At 40.6% G+C, this 22,405-nt stretch overlaps 1 protein-coding gene across 4 annotated transcripts in view; it reads left to right on the top strand.

The window, feature by feature from the left end:
- The first annotated feature begins 651 nt into the window (after positions 1–651).
- RNLS (renalase, FAD dependent amine oxidase) overlaps positions 652–22,405 on the top strand; it is a 311,458-nt gene continuing 289,704 nt past the window's right edge. For 3 of the 4 annotated variants that reach the window (XR_008685782.2, XM_055425152.2, XM_055425151.2), the window contains exons 1-4: positions 652–864; positions 1,785–1,890; positions 2,513–2,655; positions 16,644–16,802. Coding sequence is in view for 3 of the 4 variants with exons in the window: in XM_055425152.2 (XP_055281127.2) it covers positions 747–864; positions 1,785–1,890; positions 2,513–2,655; positions 16,644–16,802 (526 nt within the window). In the remaining variant the exon portion in view is untranslated. Of the gene's footprint in view, positions 865–1,759; positions 1,891–2,512; positions 2,656–16,643; positions 16,803–22,405 lie in introns of all 4 variants that reach the window. The other variant, XM_088842124.1, reaches the window with a different exon arrangement.

Genomic DNA, 22,405 nt, shown 5'->3' with positions numbered 1-22,405 from the left:
TGTTTTGCTTTTCCGCATATCTCTAACAGCAATTGGAATGTGTTTTGTCATAAAATTTAATATTTATTGAAGAGAAGATTGACCTAAAATTCTCTTGTGAACCAAATATCTTTAACTGTCAATAATCTGGATTACAGAATTTTCTGGCCCCCTTTTACAGGTGGAGAAATTGAGGTTCAAAAAGTTTATCATTTACACAAAGCCTGAGGGTTAGTTTAAGCAAAATCTCTCCCAAATTCTTTTTCTGTTATGTGAATAGTGACTATTAAGGTACTTGAAGAAACCTGGCTCTGGCATCACTTCTGTGTTCCTTTCAGACTTAAGACTATTAAGAAAACAAGGTTCCCACAAGGCAGAGTTACCCTAGTAGTTAACCTTGGGCTGGGTCTCCGCAGCAGTCAACACCAGCCCTGTGGCGAGGCGGGGTCTCACGCTCTAACCTGTGCGATTTACAGGTTTGGGGGGCGAGAGGCAGGTTGGAAATCAGCTTATCGGATGGAGCCACACGATCCCTGAAGACAGCTCCTGGCTCTCAAACCAAGAGGAAGGCCAAATTTTGCTGGTCTTCAGTGCTGATCCTTCTCTCAGCCCGAGTCGCCTCCTCTCCGCCCCCTGCAGGCCGACCAGGGAACTGCTCAGGGGCCGAGTTGGGCCGGGAGCACGGAGCCTACCGCTCTGGCCCGCTGGGCTGTGGCCGCCGTTCCACCGACTGCAGGCCGGCCACCCGGGCGCGGAGACAGCGGGCCATGGCGCGGGTGCTGATCGTGGGCGCCGGGCTGACGGGAAGCTTGTGCGCGGCGCTGCTGAGGAGGGAGGCGTCCAGTCCTCTGCGCCTCACTGTGTGGGACAAGGCCGGGGACTCAGGTGGGTCGTTTCCGGACGGAAGCCAGGGAGAGGAAGCCGGCGGGCACGCTGGCTTCTAAGGTGGCGCGGGCCTCTCCGGGTGAGGCGCGGGGGAACACGCAGCAGGTCGGCGGGCGCCTGATCACGTGGTCGGAGACTTCCGGCGCCCGGGACGGCCGCAGAGTGGGAGCGATGGGGCGGCGACCCAGGCCTGGCCGTAGGGCGGGTGGGGGCGGGTGGGGGCGGGGCGGCATACCGGAGCGCTTCCCGGGGAGGCCTGAGCGGCCTGGGAGACATCCCGACTGGAGTTTGCAAAGCCTGGGCCTGCCGTTGTCGCCCAGAAGTGAATTTTTTTCCTTCGCTGCTCTGTACTCTGCCAGCTTTTGAGAATCCTCCAGTGCCCATTGACCACGACTTTCCGAAGATCTATCTGCTTGAGAGAATCCTGTCACTCTCCTGAAACCTGACAGCAAGAGGGAAAGCTTTTGTTGATTCGTTCATTCTGACATTTCATTCATTATTTTTTCTTTCGGCCGTTCATTCATTCCCTTTATTCAAATCAGTACGTAGATGCAGCAGGCACAGTGCTGAAGGCTGCTGTATTATTCATGTGTTCTTTTAAAAAAATATCTCACACCCCCCTGACTGAATTGTCTCTGTTAATTACTTCCTAACAGTGTTAGATGACAAAACCTTTAATTTAAAAAACAAACGAACATTTTTTTTTTTTAGATCTATGGAATCTGAAGAAAACAAAATTTAAAAATGTATTAATTTTTAATATGTATTAATTATTATGAAATCTAAAAGTAAAAAAAAATTAAAAATGTATTTTCTGAAACAGTTCTAAGTTATCCATTGGTGTAACCTGGGGTGATCAGTGTTAATTGTGAAATATTCATTCTAATATATTAAGATATTTTCCTGGGGACTAATTCAAGGAGGAAGAATGACTACAGCCATCAGTCCTCATAATCCACAGAGCACAGTGGACTTGGGTGCCCAGTATATCACCTGCACTCCTCATTATGCCAAAATACACCAAAGGTGAGTTAGTTGAAAGGAGTGGAATCAGTCTTCTTGGTTGAGGATGTAAAATAATACAAATCACCCATTTTTAACAGAGTTAAACTTTGACTCTTGTAATATAGTGAAATTATATCATCATCATTGATCATAGTATTAATAGCAATAAAAGATTTACATGAGTAAAGTGGGAAAACTGTAATACATGACTCTGCAGTTGTTGTGAAGATCAGGTGAGATGTTATGATAATGTTATATATATAATATATTATAATATATAATAAATAGGAGTTAACTGTGTTGGTGTTGAGAAAGAGGACAGATAACTGATGGAAGTTGAATCTTAACCAGATTTAAAATCGGTGTAATGAATACCTTTCTGTTTATTTTCACTGACTTTAATTTTGAAATATATGAGAAAGTAGACCTTTGTCTACCATCAGCAAAAGACTATGGATTCTCAAAATATTTCCGTTCTTCACCAAAATTATGTCTTATTAATACAAAACATATGTTGAGTTGTTTATAAGAAGATTTCTAGTTTTTGTTTTGGCTTAAAATCTTGAAGAATTCTTTGAAGAGAATAAAGTGTTTAGAGCTAAGTATCGCATATAGTTATGGTGTACATTTTGATTTGTTTCAGTTTTTATGATGAATTGTTAGCTGGTGGCATTTTGAAGCCTCTGACCTCTCCTATTGATGGAATGGTGATAAAAGAAGGAGACTGTAACTTTGTAGCACCTCGTGGAGTTTCTTCTATTATTAACCATTACTTGAAACAATCAGGTGAGAATAAAATTTTCTCTGCCTTATTTTAAAGTAAGCATTTTAAACTAAAAGTTATACACATAATTAAATATTAATACTGTAAGGAAAGTTATAAAATAGATGTTCTCCTATCACCACTCAATAGCTAGTTTTCTCATCAAATCACTGTTTCCTATATATGCTTCCAGAAAAATGTTTATGCATCTATCTCTTGCTAAATGTGACTGTCTAATATTTCCTATTCATAGATGCTTGTATATATTCTTTTTAAAACCATAGATGAGATTATTTTATATGAGCCATTCTATGCTTTTTTTCATCTATTTTTATAATAAACCAATCTCTATCTCTGTCTCTCTACATATGTCTATGTCTGTTCTATTGATACTGTCTCTCTGGAGAACCCTGACTAATACGTAATCATTGACTGAATCATATCTTTGGTCTATTTTCAAATCAGCAAACTCAGTGTTCATTCTTTTCAATGCCTGTTCAGTATTACATGGTATATGTATCAGTTCAGTTCAGTTCAGTCGCTCAGTTGTGTCTGACTCTGCGACCCCATGAATTGCAGCACACCAGGCTTCTCTGTCCATCACCAACTCCTGGAATTTACCCAAAATCATGTCCATTGAGTCGGTGATGCAATCCAGCCATCTCATCCTTTGTCGCCCCCTTCTCCTCCTGGTCCAATCCCTCCGAGCATCAGGGTTTTTTCCAGTGAGTCAACTCTTTGCAGGAGGTGGCCAAAGTATTGGAGTTTCAGCTTCAGCATCAGTCCTTCCAATGAACACCCAGGACTGATTTCCTTTAGGATGGACTGGTTGGATCTCCTTGCAGTCCAAGGGACTCTCAAGAGTCTTCTCCAACACCACATTTCAAAAGCATCAATTCTTCGGTGATCAACTTTCTTTACAGTTCAACTCTCACATCCATACATGACTACTGGAAAAACCATAGCCTTGACTAGATGGACCTTGGTTGGCCAAGTAATGTCTCTGCTTTTTAATATGCTATCTAGGTTGGTCATAACTTTCCTTCCAAGGAGTAAGCATCTTTTAATTTCATGGCTGCAATCAGCATCTGCAGTGATTTTGGAGCCCCCAAAAATAAAGTCTGACACTGCTTCCACTGTTTCCCCATCTATTTGCCATGAAGTGATGGGACCGGATGCCATGATCTTACTTGTCTGAATGTTGAGCTTCAAGTCAACTTTTTCACTCTCCTCTTTTACTTTCATCAAGAGGCTTTTGAGTTCCTCTTCATTTTCTGCCATAAGGGTGGTGTCATCTGCATATCTGAGGTTACTGATATTTCTCCCAGCAATCTTGATTCCAGCTTTTGCTTCTTCCAGCCCAGCATTCCTCATGATGTACTCTGCATAGAAGTTAAATAAGCAGGGTGACAATATACAGCCTTGACGTACTCCTTTTCCTATTTGGAACCAGTCTGTTGTTCCATGTCCAGTTCTAACTGTTCCTTCCTGACCTGCATATAGGTTTCTCAAGAGGCAGGTCAGGTGGTCTGGTATTCCCATCTCTTTCAGAATTTTCCACAGTTTATTATGATCCACATAGTCAAAGACTTTGGCATAGCCAGTAAATGCAAAAATAGATGTTTTTCTGGAACTCTCTTGCTTTTTCCATGATCCAGCAGATGTTGGCAATTTGATCTCTGGTTCCTCTGCCTTTTCTAAAACCTGCTTGAACATCTGGAAGTTCACAGTTCACGTATTGCTGAAGCCTGGCTTGGAGAATTTTGAGCATGACTTTACTAGCATGTGAGAGGAGTACAATTGTGTGGTAGTTTGAGCATTGCCTTTCTTTGGGATTGGAATGAAAACCGACCTTTTCCAATCCCGTGGCCACTGCTGAGTTTTCCAAATTTGCTGGCATATTGAGTGTAGCACTTTCACAGCATCATCTTTCAGGATTTGACATAGCTCAACTGGAATTCCATCTTTCCACTAGCTTTGTTCATAGTGGTGCTTCGAAGGCCCACTTGACTTCACATTCCAGGATGTCTGGCTCTAGGTGAGTGATCACACCATCATGATTATCTGGGTCGTGAAGATCTTTTTTGTGTATGTATATCATTATTTATTTAACTGTTAACTTTCTGCTAAGTATGTAGATTGGGGAGTTAGGGATTGTAAGAAGGGGACGACAGAGAATGAGATGGCTGGATGGCATCACTGACTCGATGGACATGAGTTTGAGTGGACTCCGGGAGTTGGTGATGGACAGGGAGGCCTGGTGTGCTGTGATTCATGGGGTCACAAAGAGTCGGACACAACTGAGCGACTGAATTGAAGTACCAATATTGCTGCAATTTCTAACTCTGACACACTTTTGAAAGTATATCTGTAGGATCAGTTCCTTACAGTATAGGAGGTGTGTGCATTTTTTATTTAACTGAGTTGTGCCATCTATTCCTATTAAGGAATATATCATCAATAGTAAATGAGAGCATGTCTTTCTGTATATCTTGATATCATGGAAAATAAAATTTTTGGCCCATATGATGGGTTGAAATGATATTTCCTTGTGTTCTGATTTGCATTTACTTAGTTATGAGTGAGTTTTGCACCTTTGTTTTCCTAACGAAGCCTGTGCATTTTTTTCTGTAAATGTCTTATAACCTTTTCCAGTTTCTATGAGGATTTTCATTTGTTTTTATGTATATGATGAGTGTTTTAAAATGGACTTTTTTGAAAAGGATGACAAATAATCCTGGACGATTAATGATTTATCCTTTAAAACAGAAATAGACTTATTGATAAATCATAATTAAATGTGCAATTGAAGATCATTGAGGAAAAGTATAAGTTGAAACTTTGTTTTATTTCACAAGCTATTTCTAGAATAATTACTGTTTTGGACTACATCAAATATTACTTGGGCTTCTCTGGTGGCTCAGATGGTAAAGAATCTGCCTGCAATGCAGGAGACCTGGGTTCGATCCCTGGATTAGGAAAATGGAGAAGGGAATGGCTCCCCACTCCAGTATTCTTGCCTGGAGAATTCCGAGGACAGAGGAGCCTGGCAGACTGTAGTCCATGGGATCTCAAAGAGTCTGACATGACTGAGTGACTAAGCACAGCCCAGCACAAATATTACTTATTGTGAAGCCTGAGAATCCCGATACTGAGCATGAAAGAAGGCAGTGAGATTGAAAATACAATATGAGGACACGGTAAATACCATTCCAGGCAAGGCCATTTCTTCATCTAGGATTTAGAATATTATGGTGTAGTCATCAGGATTTTCCAGAAAAAAACAGAACTGAAAGGATATATTTATCTAGATAGGTAAATTTATTGTACAGAATTAGCTGATGTGATTTTGGAGGCTGGCAAGTCTGAAGATCTGCTGGGTGAATTGACAAGCTAGAGATCTAGGAGAGCTGATGGTTTAGTTTCAGTTCAAAAGCCTGAGACCCTGGAGAGCTGAAGGTGCAGTTCCAGTTTTGGTGGCTGGTGAGCTCAAAACCCAAGAAGAGCAGATGTTTCAGTTCAAGTCTGAAGGTAGGAGAATGAAACAGTGTCCCAGTTCAAAGGCTATCAGACAGGAAGACTTTTTTACTGGTGGAGGGTCAGCCTTTCTGTTTTATTCAGGCCTGTGACTGATTGGATGATACCTACCTACATTAGGGAGGGCAACCTGCTTTATTCAGTCTACCAGTTTAAATATTGCTTTCTTCCAAAACACCCTCACAGACATACCCAGAATAGTGTTTGCCAAATATATGAGAACCTCATGACTCAGTCAAGTTGACATGTAGAATTAACCATCACAGATGGTGACACTATTTGTATATTTTGTAGAATGTCATCAGCTTCATATATTGCCACGATATAACTTTTAAAAAAAATCTCATTTCCGTCATGACTCTTACTTAACCCAAATTAGATGTACATACTTATTAGAATCTCCAAGTACTTACTAATTGTATTATATATCCAGCCATCCATATACGCATACACCTGTTCATTCAATAAACATTTGCTGAGTGATAACTATACACTGTTTTAGACACTAGTGATACAAGAACCAAAGTTCCTTCCATCATACAGCTAAGGGACAGTCCTTGAATGCACTGCACCTACATCCTTTTTGTGTTAGGTGTTTGGAGTAATATATGGTGTTTGGTTTTCTTCTGCTTTGGAAACTCTTAGGAGAAGAGGTCATATTTAATTATTTGTAGCTCACATAGAATCTAATGGTACCTGGTATATAGTAGGTAGGTATAAGTGATATAGATTTAGATTTCTAATATATATGTGCGTGTGTGTGTGTGTGTGTGTGTGCTTAGTCATTTCAGTAATGTCTGACTCTCTGCAACCCTATGAACTATAGCCCACCAGGTTCCTGTCCATGTCAAGAATACTGGAGTAGATTGCCATACCCTTCTCCAGGGGATCTTCCCGACCCAGGTATTGAACCCCATGTCTTTTACAAAGTCTCTTGTATTAGCAGGTGAGTTCTTTCCCAATAGTGCCACCTGGGAAGCCCTATATATAAATATACATATATTTATTCATTGTAGTTTAACCAATTCTTCCTAAAAACCTCTTTATACTGTGAATTTGTACAGTTTCTTGAGAGCATGAGTACTTTAGATTTTCTTATCACTATGTAAAATATTTAAGTAACTTTTAAAAAAGAATTCACATATTAATAGTTGAAAATTTGGAAGATACTGAATAATAGCAGGGAAAAGTGTTACAATAATATGTAAGTCAGCCATAAGTTCATTCTGTGACATACTTTCATACTTTTTTAAAAAATAATTTTTATATAATTGAGTTCAAGGCCTACATAATATGAGTGTATATAAACTTTTTCTTCAGTTCAGTTCACTCGCTCAGTCATGTCCGACTCTTGGCGACCCCATGAATCACAGCACGCCAGGCCTCCCTGTCTATCACCAGCTCCAAGAGTTCACTCAAACTCATGTCCATTGAGTCAGTGATGCCATCCAACAATCTCATTCTCTGTCGTCCCCTTCTTCTCCTGCCCCCAATCCCTCCCAGCATCACAGTCTTTTCCAGTGAGTCAACTCTTCGCATGAGGTGGCCAAAGTATTGGAGTTTGAGCTTTAGCATCAGTCCTTCCAGTGAACATCCAGGACTGATCTCCTTTAGAATGGACTGGTTGGATCTCCTTGCTTTTTCTTAGTTTATTTTAATATTATCTTTGTAATGGTATGGACCTAACAAAAGCAGAAGATGTTAAGAAGAGGTGGCAAGAATACAAAGAAGAACTTTACAAAACGATCTTCACAACCAAGATAATCACGATGGTGTGATCACTCACATAGAGCCAGACATCTTGGAATGAGAAGTCAAGTGGGCCTTAGAAAGCATTACTACGAACAAAGCTAGTGGAGGTGATGGAATGCCAGTTGAGCTATGTCAAATCCTGAAAGATGATGCTTTGAAAGTGCTGCACTCAATGTGCCAGCAAATTTGGAAAATTCAGCAGTGGCCATGGGATTGGAAAAGGTCAGTTTTCATTCCAATCCCAAAGAAAGTCAATGCTAAAGAATGCTCAAACTACCACACAATTGCACTCATCTCACACGCTAGTAGAGTCATGCTCAAAATTCTCCAAGCCAGGCTTCAGCAATACGTGAACCGTGAACTTCCAGATGTTCAAGCTGGTTTTAGAAAAGGCAGAGGAACCAGAGATCAAATTGCCAACATCTGCTTGATCATGGAAAAAGCAAGAGAGTTCCAGAAAAACATCTATTTTTGCATTTATTGGCTATGCCAAAGCCTTTGACTATGTGGATCACAATTAACTGTGGAAAATTCTTAGAGAGATGGGAATACCAGACCACCTGACCTGCCTCTTGAGAAACCTATATGCAGGTCAGGAAGGAACAGTTAGAACTGGACATGGAACAACAGACTGGTTCCAAATAGGAAAAGGAGTACGTCAAGACTATGTATTGTCACCCTGCTTATTTCACTTATACTCAGAGTACATCATGAAGAATGCTGGGCTGGAAGAAGCACAAGCTGGAATCAAGATTGCTGGGAGAAATATCAATAACCTCAGATATGCAGATGACACCATCCTTATGCAGAAAGTGAAGAGGAACTAAAAAGCCTCTTGATGAAAGTGAAAGAGGAGAGTGAAAAGTTTGGCTTAAAGCTCAACATTCAGAAAACTAAGATCATGGCATCCGGTCCCATCACTTCATGGCAAATAGATGGGGAAACAGTGGAAACAGCATCAGAGTATATTTGCGGGCTCCAAAGTCACTGTGGATGCTGATTGCAGCCATGAAATTAAAAGACGCTTACTCCTTGGAAGGAAAGTTATGACCAACCTAGATAGCATATTAAAAAGCAGAGATATTACTTTGCCAACCAAGGTCCGTCTAGTCAAGGCTATGGTTTTTCCAGTGGTCATGTATGGATGTGAGAGTTGGACTGTGAAAAAAACTGAGTGCCGAATAATTGATTCTTTTGAACTGTGGTGCTGGAGAAGACTCTTGAGAGTCCCTTGGACTGCAAGGAGATCCAACCAGTCCATTCTAAAGGAGATCAATCCTGGGTGTTCATTGGAAGGACTGATACTAAAGCTGAAACTCCAATACTTTGGCCACCTCATGCAAAGAGTTGACTCATTGGGAAAGACTCTGATGCTGGGAGAGATTGGGGGCAGGAGGAGAAGGGGACAACAGAGAATGAGATGGCTGGATGGCATCACCGACTCGATGGACATGAGTTTGGGTAAACTCCGGTAGTTGGTGATGGACAGGGAGGCCTGGCATGCTGTGATTCATGGGGTCACAAAGAGTTGGACACAACTGAACGACTGAACTGAACAGTTGTTTCAAGAGGTCTTTCCACCCTCTGCCCAGATCTATTATTAGAGGTTTTATAAACCATCTATACCATTTAAAATTTTATAATTATATCCCTTCGAAAAAGTGTTAGTCACTCAGTTGTGTCCCCATGGACTATAGCCCGACAGGCTCCTTTGTCTATGAAATTCTCCAGGCAAGAATACTGAAGTGGGTAGTCATTCCCTCATCCAGGGGAATCGTCCCAACCTAGGAACTGAACCTGGTCTTCTTCATTGCACACAGATTCTTTTCTGAGCCACCAGGGACGCCCCTATATCCCTTTAAACATTCTTTAAACTTTTTTAAATCTTTCTGCCTAGAAATGGCTCCTATCCTATTTTAGTATTTCCACAATGAAAGTTGAGAGAGTCCCTGGAGTCAGAATGACCTGGATTCAAATTTGCATTCTACCACACTTTCCTAGCTGTGTAATATTAGAAAAGTGTTAATATCTGTACTTTAGTTCTTTCATTGGAAAAATGAGAGCAGTAACAATACCGACTGCAAAGTTTTGTGAAGAATAAAGGATATAATCCACCCATTGCCAATTCAAGCAAATAATAGGCCATATACTTAGAAATCTCTTGATAAATATTAGCTTAAAAAATAGTCTTCTTAAATGAAGCTTATCTTTGCATGTGCTCAGTGTATAACAACCCAAACTACCAGGTCATTCCAAAATATACTTTACGTTTTGGAATCAGTTGAGTTCACACCCCTACAATCTTATGATACAACCAGTTTTATTTAGTTTGCGACCAGACTTCCAAGGAAATTATCTGTAAGGGGTATGTCCAGTCAGGTATGCTTTAGAATAGGTTCAAATCTCTAAAGCCAATGTTTAAATAGACCAGTTTTCCAGAATGAGTGGTAAAGGGTCGGAGGAAATAGGCACACACCACTTGTGTTCTGTTCTCATTTATTGTTTCATGTGTTCACATTAAGCTTATTACAGAGAAAACTGTTTATTGGCATTAATTTTAGCCACTTCCTGTTTTCCCAGTTAATGCTGTCTTCTGAGTAAATAAAATGTGATTTTTCTATTTTTCTGTTTTATTTATTTATTTATTTGTTGTCATTGTAGGAGTGGGAGAAATTCAAGAGAACAAAAACTACTGTATCATTTGTTAAAAGCTATTTATCTGATGCTATGTTCGGCCTTTCAGTTCAGTTCAGTTCAGTTCAGTCGCTCAGTCGCGTCCGACTCTTTGCGACCCCGTAAATCACAGCACGCCAGGCCTCCCTGTCCATCACCAACTCCTGGAGTTCACTCAAACTCATGTCCACAGAGTCAGTGATGCCATCCAGCCATCTCATTCTCTGTCGTCCCCTTCTCCTCCCGCACCTAACCTTTCCCAGCATAAGAGTCTTTTCCAATGAGTCAACTCTTTGCATGAGGTGGCCAAAGTATTGGAGTTTCAGCTTTAGCATCAGTCCTTCCAATGAACACCCAGGATTGATCTCCTTTTACTTTGCCAACAAAGGTCCGTCTAGTCAAGGCTATGGTTTTTTCCGTGATCATGTATGGATGTGAGAGTTGGACTGTGTTAGGCCTTTAGCATACATCATTTCTAGTTATTATATAGCCATTCATAGTAGTTATCATTATTCTCATTTACTAATGAGAAAAATGAGACTCAGACAAGTTAAGTCTTATTGCTTATAATGGCTTATAATGGCTTAACTCGTAAGTAAGACGCCAGCATTCTCTTTAAGCTGACCCTGTTGTCATTTCCTTTTGAGGATCCCATGGAGGACAATGAGAAGGCCTCAAACCTCTAATTTATCATCTTTTCCTTCCTGGTTTTTCCCCTATAGTTTGAGAGGATGCTCCCATCCCACCCTGGTTCAAGAGAACAGACTCATAGAGCCCTTTCCCCAGGACCCCTCTTTCACTGTTTAGTCCCTGACCCCGGGGGAAGGAAGGGGCTACCAAGGAGTCTTGCCATTTTATTTCTTTATGCACATGGGAAGATCAGTCACATGATGGTTCCTTCTGTGACATTTGAACAGGGATGAACCAAATCCTTTTGCTTTTGAATAAGGCCCATGTTATTAAATCTTTCATAAGAGGATGAATTTAGTTTCTAGGACAGGGTGAGCAGGTTTTATTTGGTTTGGCCTTGTGGCTCAGCTGGTAAAGAATCTGCCTGCAATGTGGGAAACCTGGGTTCTATCCCTGGGTTTAGAAGATCCCCTGGAGAAAGGAATGGCTGTCCACTCTAGTATTCTGGCCTGGAGAATTCTGTGGACTGTATGGTCCATGGATCACAAAGAGTCAGACATGACTGAGTGACTTTCACTTTCATTTCACCATAGGAAGAACTATTGCTGTGTTTATTTTTTTTAATTTTACCATCTACTTCAAAAAGGGACATGGACTAACAATTGAAAGTCTACGTAGACAACATACTGGTTTGGCCAAAAAGTTCATTGGGATTTTCTGTAAGATGTCATGGAAAAGTCTGAACAAGCTTTTTGGCCAACCGGAATGATTTATTAGAAAAGATAGCTTAATTTGCAGATGCTATCAGCTAGTGTGACTTCTTTCTGGCAATATTTAATTTTATCATATTCTCCCTTTTTACTTTTATGTTTATTTTCTTTCTAAAATTAATGTAAGGGAATTAAGCCTGGGCAGTTCTGTCTCAAAATGGCTCCTAGGCAGGTGATCATGGCACTCATCCATAACAGTGTCTTTCAGAGAGAAGGTAGAGGGTAACCTGGGAGCCTTGGTTAAGCACTCTGCAGTGAACTTTAAGCATGCTTGTAGTTAGACACTGCTTACTGGTCCATTTCAGTAGTTCTGAACTGAAACCTGTTTGTAGGAAATTACTGGAGAAAGATAAATTTATATTCTCTAACATGGAGCGGCTTTCCTGGTGGCTCAGACGGTAAAGAATCTGCCTGCAATGCAGGAGACCAGTTCTGTCCCTCGGTCAGGAAGATCCCCTGGAGAAGGAAATGGCAACCCACTTCATTGTTGCCTAGAGAATTCCATGGACAGAGGAGCTTGGCAGGCTACAGTCCCTGGGGTCACAAAGGTGAAACATGACTAACACTTGTGGCTAAAATTTTCTAACATGGAGGAAGGCAGGGGATAAGCATTGAATAAATACGTAGCAGAAACATATTTTCCTTTGTAAAATGGTTAAAATTTCTTTGTAGTTTGATATCTTTGTAGCTATCTGCAGATTTTTTAAAAAATTTTTTATGAAATATGTGCTGGGGAAACAGTGGTAAGTAAAACACGTTGAACCTCACCTTTGTTAATGTAGAGCATAGTTGGAGGGAGAGACTAAAACAAATTTCATGAACACAAAAATGTACATAATAAATGCTAAGAAGAAAAAGTGAGCGCGTTATGAGTGAGCTATAGTAATAGGACCTAAACTAATGTGAGTCTGAGAAGAGTGAGAAAGGGGAGATGTGTCAGGAAAAGCATCTCTAAGAAACTAATGTTTTCATAGATACATGAAAGGTGAACAAGAGTGAACTAGGCCAAGAGCTGAGTGGTGAGAATTGCATGCAATGGACATATCAAGTTGAAACTATTCTCAGGTAGGGGGAAGATGGTGCATTTATGGAATGAAAAGGTCATTGTGACTGGAGGGTAGTAAATGAGGGAGAAAACAGTAGGTGAAGTTCAGGAGGAGGGCAGGGACCAGATCATAAGGGGCTTTGTAAGCACTATTAAGATTTTATAATTAATCCTAAATACAATGAGAAACCTCTGAAAAATTATATGCAACACAGGGACATGGTGACATTTACTAAGCTCAGACTGAAAATTTTTATGTAGTTTTTTGGCTGTTTATAAAATGATCTTCCAGACCCTTATATTTGGTCATGTGGTCCTTTCAAAAGTTATTAATTTCACAAGGAAATGCCACTTTCCAAGAAACTTGAAACATCACAATTGGAAAGGAAAACTTCCTGTTTAAAGAAGGTATACCACTGCCCCTAATTCTTGGAAAATGCTGTTTTTGAGTGGCTTTGCCAGTTTCAGTGTTAGATTTGGGTCTATTTATCTACCCCTGTGGTTCTCACACTTTAATGTGCATGGTGACAAACCTGGAGGCTTCTTAAATGCACACTACTAGGCCTGATCCCCAGATTCTGATTCAGGTCTGAGTTGGGACCTGAGAATTTGTGTTTCTAGCAAGTTGCAAGGTGCTTCTGGTCTGAGGTCCACACCTAGAGAACCACTGATAGTCATCTTGCAGAACACTTCAGGACCACTGGGATATATGTCTAAGGCATTTGACTGGATATGAAGAATTTCTGTTAATAGTTGGTGTAGTTCAGTTCTCTTAACCACACCCTCCTCCGTTCCGTTCCATCGCTCAGTCGTGTCCGACTGTTTGCGACCCCGTGGACTGCAGCCTACCAGGCTTCTCTGTCCATGGGATTCTCCAGGCAAGAATACTGGAGTGGGTTACCGTTTCCTTCTCCAGGGGATCTTCCCGACCCAGGGATCGAACCTGGGTCTCCCGCATTGGAGGCAGACGCTTTAACCTCTGAGCCACTAGGGAAGCCCACCCTCCTGCTGCTGCTGCTGCTGCTGCTAAGTCACTTCAGTCGTGACCGACTCTGTGTGACCCCATAGACAGAAGCCCACCAGGCTCCCCCTTCCCTGGGATTCTCCAGGCAAGAACACTGGAGTGGGTTGCCATTTCCTTCTCCAATGTGTGAAAGTGAAAAGTGGAAGTGAAGTCGCTCAGTCGTGTCCGACCCCTAGCGACCCCACGGACCGCATCCTACCAGGCTCCTCCATCCACAGGATTTTCTAGCCCACCCTCCTAGTGACCACCAAAAACAAAACCAATGTAATGCTGTTTTCAAAGGGAATATTATATAAAAACACAACTGAATAAAGTTTATACAGTCAGTTGACTTACTTGAAGTCTGGATCAGGGCCAGGACTGGAGAGAGAGGCATGCGAGGCAACTAAGTCAGGGGAAAGACCTCCTGAAGAAACTGGAGAGGCAAGTGGAGCCGCTCTGGTTGGAGTAAAGGGAATGGTGGGTGTGAGTTCAAAGCGCCAATTATTTGCACCTTCCCTAAAGAGGGGCCTTAGAGAAACCCTCAGGCAAGTTGGAACGCTCTTTACAAACCCTTGCTCTAATTCTTTGAACAGAATGACTCTAATTGCCTCAAAGAGATTGAGGGCGTCGGTTCTTCCAACGTGTTTGCGTTTGATTTTTAAAATTTGTAATTACTATATTGTAGAGTTATTCAAGGGAATATGAAAGATAGAAAGGTGTATGAGATCTAGAGAAGACCAGACATGGAGGAGCCCAAGAATATTTGGGGATTGATAAGATATATCTAGGGCTTCCCAGGTGGCACTAGTGGTAAAAAGCCTGTCTGCTAATGCAAGAGATATAAGAGATGCGGGTTCCATCCCTGGAATGGGAAGATCCCCTGGAGGAGGGCATGGCAGTCCACTCCAGAATTCTTGCCTGAAGAATCCCGTGGGCAGAGGAGCCTGGTGGGCTACAGTCCATATCGTTGCTGAGAGTCAGATACGACTGAAGCGACTTAGCAAGACATAGCTAAAACATAGAGATACTTTGAATCAGTGTCCGAGTGAATGGTAAAGGCAGTGATTATGGAGACGAGAAGGTTCACACTGAGCTAGAGTAGCTATGGAAAGGGAGCTTCATGCCAAGGTTGGACTTAAGCTGGATTCTTAGTAGCTAGGAATATAAGAGGTCACATGCAATGATGGATAGGATCTTTTCGTGTCCTTTTTCCCCCCTTTATTCCATTTTCATTTATGTCCTTTCTATTCATGAGGCCAAATAAAAGTAGATTTGTTTTAAAATGAAAGTTTTCTGAAAACTAGAATGTGAGGTAAGAACTACTATACCAAGGGGACTTAATGATCCAATTATATTTTCCTAGTTTTCAGTTCATAATTCACTCTCTTAAACAAATATTGATTAAATACCTCTGTTCCCAGTACAATATATACTATTTATGCTATGCATAGAAACAATAGGTGTAAGCTCATGGAGCTTACAAATTAAAAGGGAATAAAATATCAATCATATAAGTACTCAAATAATTATTAAAATATATTTGTGATAAGTGCAAAGAAGGGAAAAGAGATGAGAGGATATTACAGATTGTATTTTTCTTAATTTTGATTCTTCTTAATTAAGATAATTGATCTATTGATGAGACTTGGATTTTGCTTACAGAGTTACTTTTTCATGTTTAATAGGGAATATCGATATTTTTAATAAGGAATATTACCAGAGAGAAGAATCCTTAACACCTTTACTAAGATGTATACTTGCTCTACCAAGATAGTGATCTTTATAGTCAGAAGGATGTGGATTTAAATCATGGCATGACAATTCGAAATCTGTTTCCTTTTCTGTGAAATGAATTGGTATAATGTATATCTAGTATTTGGCATAGCCTTGGATGGAGAAGGAAATGGCAACCCACTCCAGTACACTTGCCTGGAAAACCCCATGGACAGAGAAGCCTGGGAGGCTGCAGTCTGTGGGGTCGCGAAGAGTCGGACACAACTGAGCGACTTCACTTTCACTGGCATATAGTAGATGATTAATGAAAGATAGCCATGGTTCAGTTCAGTTCAGTCGCTCAGTTGTGTCTGACTTTGCGACCCCGTGAATCGCAGCACACCAGGCCTCCCTGTCCATCACCAACTCCCGGAGTTCACCCAAACTCATGTGCATCGAGTCGGTGATGCCATCCAGCCATCTCATCCTCTGTCATCCCTTTCTGCCCTCAATCCCTCATAGCATCAGGGTCTTTTCCAGTGAGTCAACTCTTTGCATGAGGTGGCCAAAGTATTGGAGTTTCAGCCTCATCATCAGTCCTTCCAATGAACACCCAGGACTGGTCTCCTTTAGGATGGACTGGTTGGATCTCCTTTACTATTGTTATTGGTTGTGTTTTTTCCCCCCAGCAGGCATTGATAGGGAAGTCTAACAGTACCAGAAGAGAGGGAGTCCCATTATGTGAGACAGAAAGTGAAGCCCAAGAAGCTGTAGAAGATGAACTTTACATTCTACTCATCTGAATGGATCCAGTTTGTGACTTCTCTTCCCCCTCATTCGTGTGGAAAATCCCGATTATGTGAGCATGATTTTGCTTTCGATCAGGTGCTGATATCTGCTTCAGACAATGTGTGACTCAGATCAATTTGAGAAACAACAAGTGGGAAGTCTCCAGGGAAACGGGCTCCTCTGAGCAGTTTGATATTGTTGTCCTCACGATGCCTGCTCCTCAGATTCTGCAGCTTCGAGGTGACATCGCCAACTGTGAGTCTCAGCCCGCGCTGTTTACCTCAGGGACTGGGCTTTTTCTGATCTGAGTGAATTCAGCTTAACTGTCTTAGCAAAGGGTAGATAATGGGTTCTACTGATTTGCATGTTCTAAAAACAGTAATATGGCCTGGTTCATGATACTAGTCTAGGTCAAACTTCAATCCAGATTTTAAAAAAAAAATTAAAAATTGAGTATTTCTCTTTTTGTTCTTGCCTTTAAGAAGTAAGTATTTTTGAGGGAGATATAGTAGTTTGACCCAAAAGAAGAACAGTCTCTTTGTGGCCATTCTGGAAAAAAAAGATTTTTATGATGTGTTCATTGGAAGGACTGATGCTAAAGCTGAAACTCCAAAACTTTGGCCACCTCATGCGAAGAGTTGACTCAAAAGACCCTGATGCTGGGAGGGATTGGGGGCAGGAGGAGAAGGGAACGACAGAGAATGAGATGGCTGGATGGCATCACTGACTCGATGGACATGAGTTTGAGTGAACTCCGGGAGTTGGTGATGGACAGGGAGGCCTTGTGTGCTGCGATTCATGGGGTCACAAAGAGTCGAATACGACTGAGTGACTGAACTGAAACATTGATTATGTGACAAACATGGTAAACTTTATCTTGACTTGTTCCTGAGTGTGAGCCTCGGGTTCTTCCTTGACTGAAATTTGTTGGACTCACCCTTTACCTAACTTCTCTCACCTCTTTTCATAAAAAACAGCTTTGAGACTAATTCACATACTATACAACCCATCCACCTGAAGTGTGTATTTCAATGGTATTTATTTCAGATATCCAATGACATGAAACCATTCCCACAGTCAATAGCTCTCACTTCCATCACTCCATCTTCCATCCTTGCCCCCAGCTCTAAGCAGCCAATAAATTAGTTTCTTTTTCTGTAGAGTTCCCTGTTATCTGGATTCTCAAGAAAAGCTTTTCTATAGCTCTGCTTTGCGTCTACCTGTGCCAGGTTTAACTGATTATTTCCTTGACCTTCATCGTATTTTGAGTGAACCTGACACATCAAAGTCATTGATTTCTGAATGATACTTCATATTGCCTTGAATTCCATGAGTTGAAACAAAACAGAGTCTGGTGATGGTGGCAAGACTTCAAGGATGTGACATGCCTGTAGCTTTTGACTTTGTTGCGTGACTGAAGGTGACATTGGATTTGATTGAGAAATGGCCTTTTGTCACCATTAGAAAGAAACCTGGCAATAAGTATGGTTTATAGATCTTAGATTTAGAACTGTAATAGAGCTTGTTCTCTGAGGAAGAATGGAGCTGGATATTTCATCTTGAAAGCAGTTTGAGTATCAGTTCTACCATGCAGTAACAATATATAGCTTCTTTTCTAGTACAGTGTGAGATGGGAATATAAAAAGGATTGGAATATTTATTAGATGGCTATAGGCAAGCTAGAAAACTAATGTCAAAGATCTCTTTCATGCATCTGTATCTAGTGTGCTGCCAAAGTCACTTTAAAGTAGGATAATTTATTGTCTGGATTCTGTAAAAATTGAATTGATTTTGAGACAGTGTTAAAGAGCATATTTTAACTTTTATCTAAAACACGGTTATTGGTCAATGTATTCAGTTGTATTAGAAATTGCATATTCCAGTTTTTAAAGCTGCATAGCTTTGTATGTGATGAGAGATCCTTCAGTGTTGCATTTTAAAAATATTTCTCATTATTTGTATTAAATGACATACAAAATATCACACCATGACATAAGACTGAGTCCTAAGATGTTCAAGCATCTGTTACTAATCAATAATTTTATTTAGATCATCTATAGTCTTATTTTTTGAGTAGCTGAACTGTGTTGGGGTGAGAGAGATAACTGAATTCTACTATTACTGTATTGCTGGTTTCCTGGGGTTTGAGGAGGTGAATTTTGCTTTATGAATTTTTGAACTATATTATTTGATTCATAATATGTCTCCATTAAAATTATACCCTTTAACTTAAATTCTTTCTTTAGTGTCATTTTTATTTTTTACTTTCACATCAACCTTGACTGATAAGTAAGATGTTCGTTCTTTTATTTTCATTTTTCTGTTACATCCTTTTTACTTTATCCTTTTGGAGATATTTATTTTAGAAGTACTTTTTTGTTTATTTTTGAGTCCAGTAATTGCATAAAGATTTATCTTATTGTTGATAGCTTTGTGTCAGTTTTTCACAGATTGTGTTATTCGTTTTTTACGTGAAGATTCAGCTTTTCCCTTATTTTCAGCTCAGTTTCCTTTTAGTACTTAAACAACGATTTACCTTTGTTCCATTTATTACGATCCCAGAGTATCTTAAAAAATTCAATACACAAATGTCTGCCATTTGTCTCAACTCAGTCTCAATTCTGGTCTTTCTGTTATTTTTTACTTTCTATTTCTAGCCTTCCTCTATGTCATCCATGTTGCTTCCAAATGTATTCTTTTTGCTCCCTTCCTTGAGATATTGTTTCAAAGAGGTCATAGATTTCTTCACTGTTTTTAGGTCATTCACTGCCTGAGTATTTGTTGAACTAATCTGCTTCCTAGAAAAATATTTTCTAATATGTCTTTTCCTCAGCTTATTTGTTAGGGTCTGTTATGTTCTGTTGTCTTCCTTTCCTCTGCATGGGTTCCTGCCTAATCATTCTTCATCTTTAAATAGGGCCATTTCTGTCAATTTGTGAAACAAAGTGTTGTCACAGAAGACCAGACATTTCAGTTAAAGTATGTTCCATAAATTTTGTAAATATCTATCTGTGAACTGTTAAATGCTAGTGATCATTTTATTTACTAATATGGAAAGATTTTGAAATATTTTTAAGTTAAAAATATAAAAAGATGCATCGCTTTTTCTTCTGTGTCTACCAAATATAGTAACATTGTTACTGCTTCAAGATGATTTTCATTTTCTTTATTATAATTTTTTGAACAGTTGTAACTTTAAAAATAAAGGTAGTTTGTTTACACCATTTTAAAAGTATATCATGCTGAAAAGGAAATAGATCTTTTTTTCCTTTTCTTTTTTAGTAGTAGGATACATAGGCTCTTTAGGGGTTTCCCAGATAGCTCAGTAGTAAAGATCTGCCTGCCATTGTAGAATTGAGTTTAGTCCCTGGGTTGGCAAGAACCCCTGGAGGAGGAAATGGCCACTCACTCCAGTATTCTTGCCTTAAAAAACCCATGGACAGAGGAACCTGGTGCGCTACAGTCTATGGGGTCCTACAGTCTTTGGGGCCCCAAAGATTTGGATGTAATAAGAGCGAACACATAGGCTCTTTGTGATGAAAAAGTTTAAGAATGATTGACTTAGTACTTTTGACTGAGGGCAAGGATCTTTGGGGTGTTGTTCCAGTTCAGTTCAGAATTGGCCTTTATGCAAATAATTCTGTGTTTACTTCGTTGTTGTGAAATAATCCACCCTAACAGTAAAGGTTAAAAACAGAATGTCCTGTTGAATACCTCTGGGTCTAAAACAAAGGGATGAAAAATATATGACTTCTCTTTATGTTGTAAATCTCAATAAGGACCTCAATATGAGAAATTAGTGTCATCTCTCTGTTTTTGGAGAACCTTAAACAGTGTTGCTTGCTTGTTCAGTCAATTCAGTTCAGTCTGTCAGTTGTGTCTGACTCTTTGTGACTCCATGGACTGCAGCACGGCAGGCCTTCCTGTCCATCACCAACTCCCGGAGTTTATTCAAGCTCAAGTCCATTGAGTCGGTGATGCTAGCCAACCGTCTCATCCTCTGTCATCCCCTTCTCCCACCTTCAATCTTTCCCAGCATCAGGGTCTTTTCCAGTGATTCAGTTCAGATCAGTCGCTCAGTCGTGTCCGAATCTTTGCGACCCTGTGAACTGCAGCACGCCAGGCCTCCCTATCCGTCACCAACTCCCAGAGTTAACTCAAACTCATGTCCATCGAGTCAGTGATGCCATCCAGCCATCTCATTCTCTGTCGTCCCCTTCTCCTCCTGCCCCCAATCCCTCCCAGCATCAGTCTTTTCCAGTGAGTCAACTCTTTGCAAGAGGTGGCCAAAGTATTGCAGTTTCAGCTTTAGCATTGGTCCATCCAATGAACACCCAAGACTGATCTCCTTTAGAATGGACTGGTTGGATCTCCTTGCAGTCCAAGGGACTCTCAAGAGTCTTCTCCAGCACCACAGTTCAAAAGCATCAATTCTTTGGCGATCAGCTTTCTTCACAGTCCAACTCTCACATCCATACATGACCACTGGAAAAACCATAGCCTTGACTAGATGGACCTTGGTTGGCAAAGTAATGTTTCTGCTTTTTAATGTGCTATCTAGGTTGGTCATAACTTTCCTTCCAAGGAATAAGCGTCTTTTAATTTCCTGGCTGCAATCAGCATCCACAGTGATTTTTGGAGCCCCCCAAAATAAAGTCTGACACTGTTTCCATTGTTTCCCCATCCAATGATTGCTGCTGCTGCTGCTGCTAAGTCACTTCAGTCGTGTCCGACTCTGTGTGACCCCATAGACGGCAGCCGACCAGGCTCCGCCACCCCTGGGATTCTAGGGAAGACCTCCATTTACAAACCTATCTATTGCCATCTAGTGGACACAATATATATTGCCGTTTCCCTCCAAATTTTTTAACTCCAGAGAACTGGGGGCTTCCCTGATGACTCAGAGGGTAAAGAATCCGCCAGCAATGCAGAAGACACAAGTTCCATCCCTGGGTTGAGAACTATGAATAAGACTGAAATATAGGTTATATATAAAATTATCTGTAATATAATTCACAAAACTCCCTTCACACAAGGAAATAAATTTAGGCCCATGATAATTAACTAACTTACCCAAAGGTTTATAGCAATTAGTGACAGAACTAGGGCTGTGCTACAGGTCTCACATCTGTGCAGACTACCAGCAGCCCTGTGTCTATGGATTCCTTTGTTCTTGTCTTCTCATTCTCTCTGTCCCTCTTTCTCAATCACGTCTACTCGTAGAATCAATATAGAGCCATCTCTAACCTGAAAGACTTCCCTTTGGATTACAGCATGGTCTGGGTTTTCCCTTATCTATTTTTCCCTTTCCCTATTTTCCTTTTTACAAGAAAAATAGAGCTAGTATTTTTGGCAGTTAATTATTACATTTTCCCAGTTGGGAGAATAAGAAAGCTTTATGCACGATATAGTGAATGTCTTGTGATTCATGATTTGCCATCGGGTTGTAGAATGGCAACCTACTCCAGTATTCTTGCCTGGAGAATTCCATGGGCAGAGGGGCCTAGCTGGCTACAGTCCATGGAGTCCCATAGAGTCGGACACAACTAAGCAACTAACACTTTCACTTTCCCTTTATAATGTGCTACTCTCTATATATTAATATTATGGAGATTAACTCGCTTGATCCTCGCAACGATTCTGATGACTATTATTTCCATTGCTGGTGGTGATGTTGAGATGTGAGCCTTATTAGTGTGATTTCTGGGCCCATACACATAACCACTTTAAGACACGGTGTCTTAGACCTTGCTATTACTGATTGTTTCCTGTACTTGTGAATTCCCACAATGTCCTGCTAATTCTTGTTCACCATGTTTTCCAAACTTTCCTAATGAACACTGTGAGTTAAAAAAACT

The sequence above is a fragment of the Moschus berezovskii genome, chromosome 12 (genome assembly GCF_049115385.1).
Source record: "Moschus berezovskii isolate FMDL1 chromosome 12, NW_MosBer_1.0, whole genome shotgun sequence".
Taxonomy (NCBI): Eukaryota; Metazoa; Chordata; class Mammalia; order Artiodactyla; family Moschidae; genus Moschus; species Moschus berezovskii.
The sequence above is the reverse complement of the archived record's forward strand: the minus strand, read 5'-3'. Positions and strand labels throughout refer to the sequence as shown.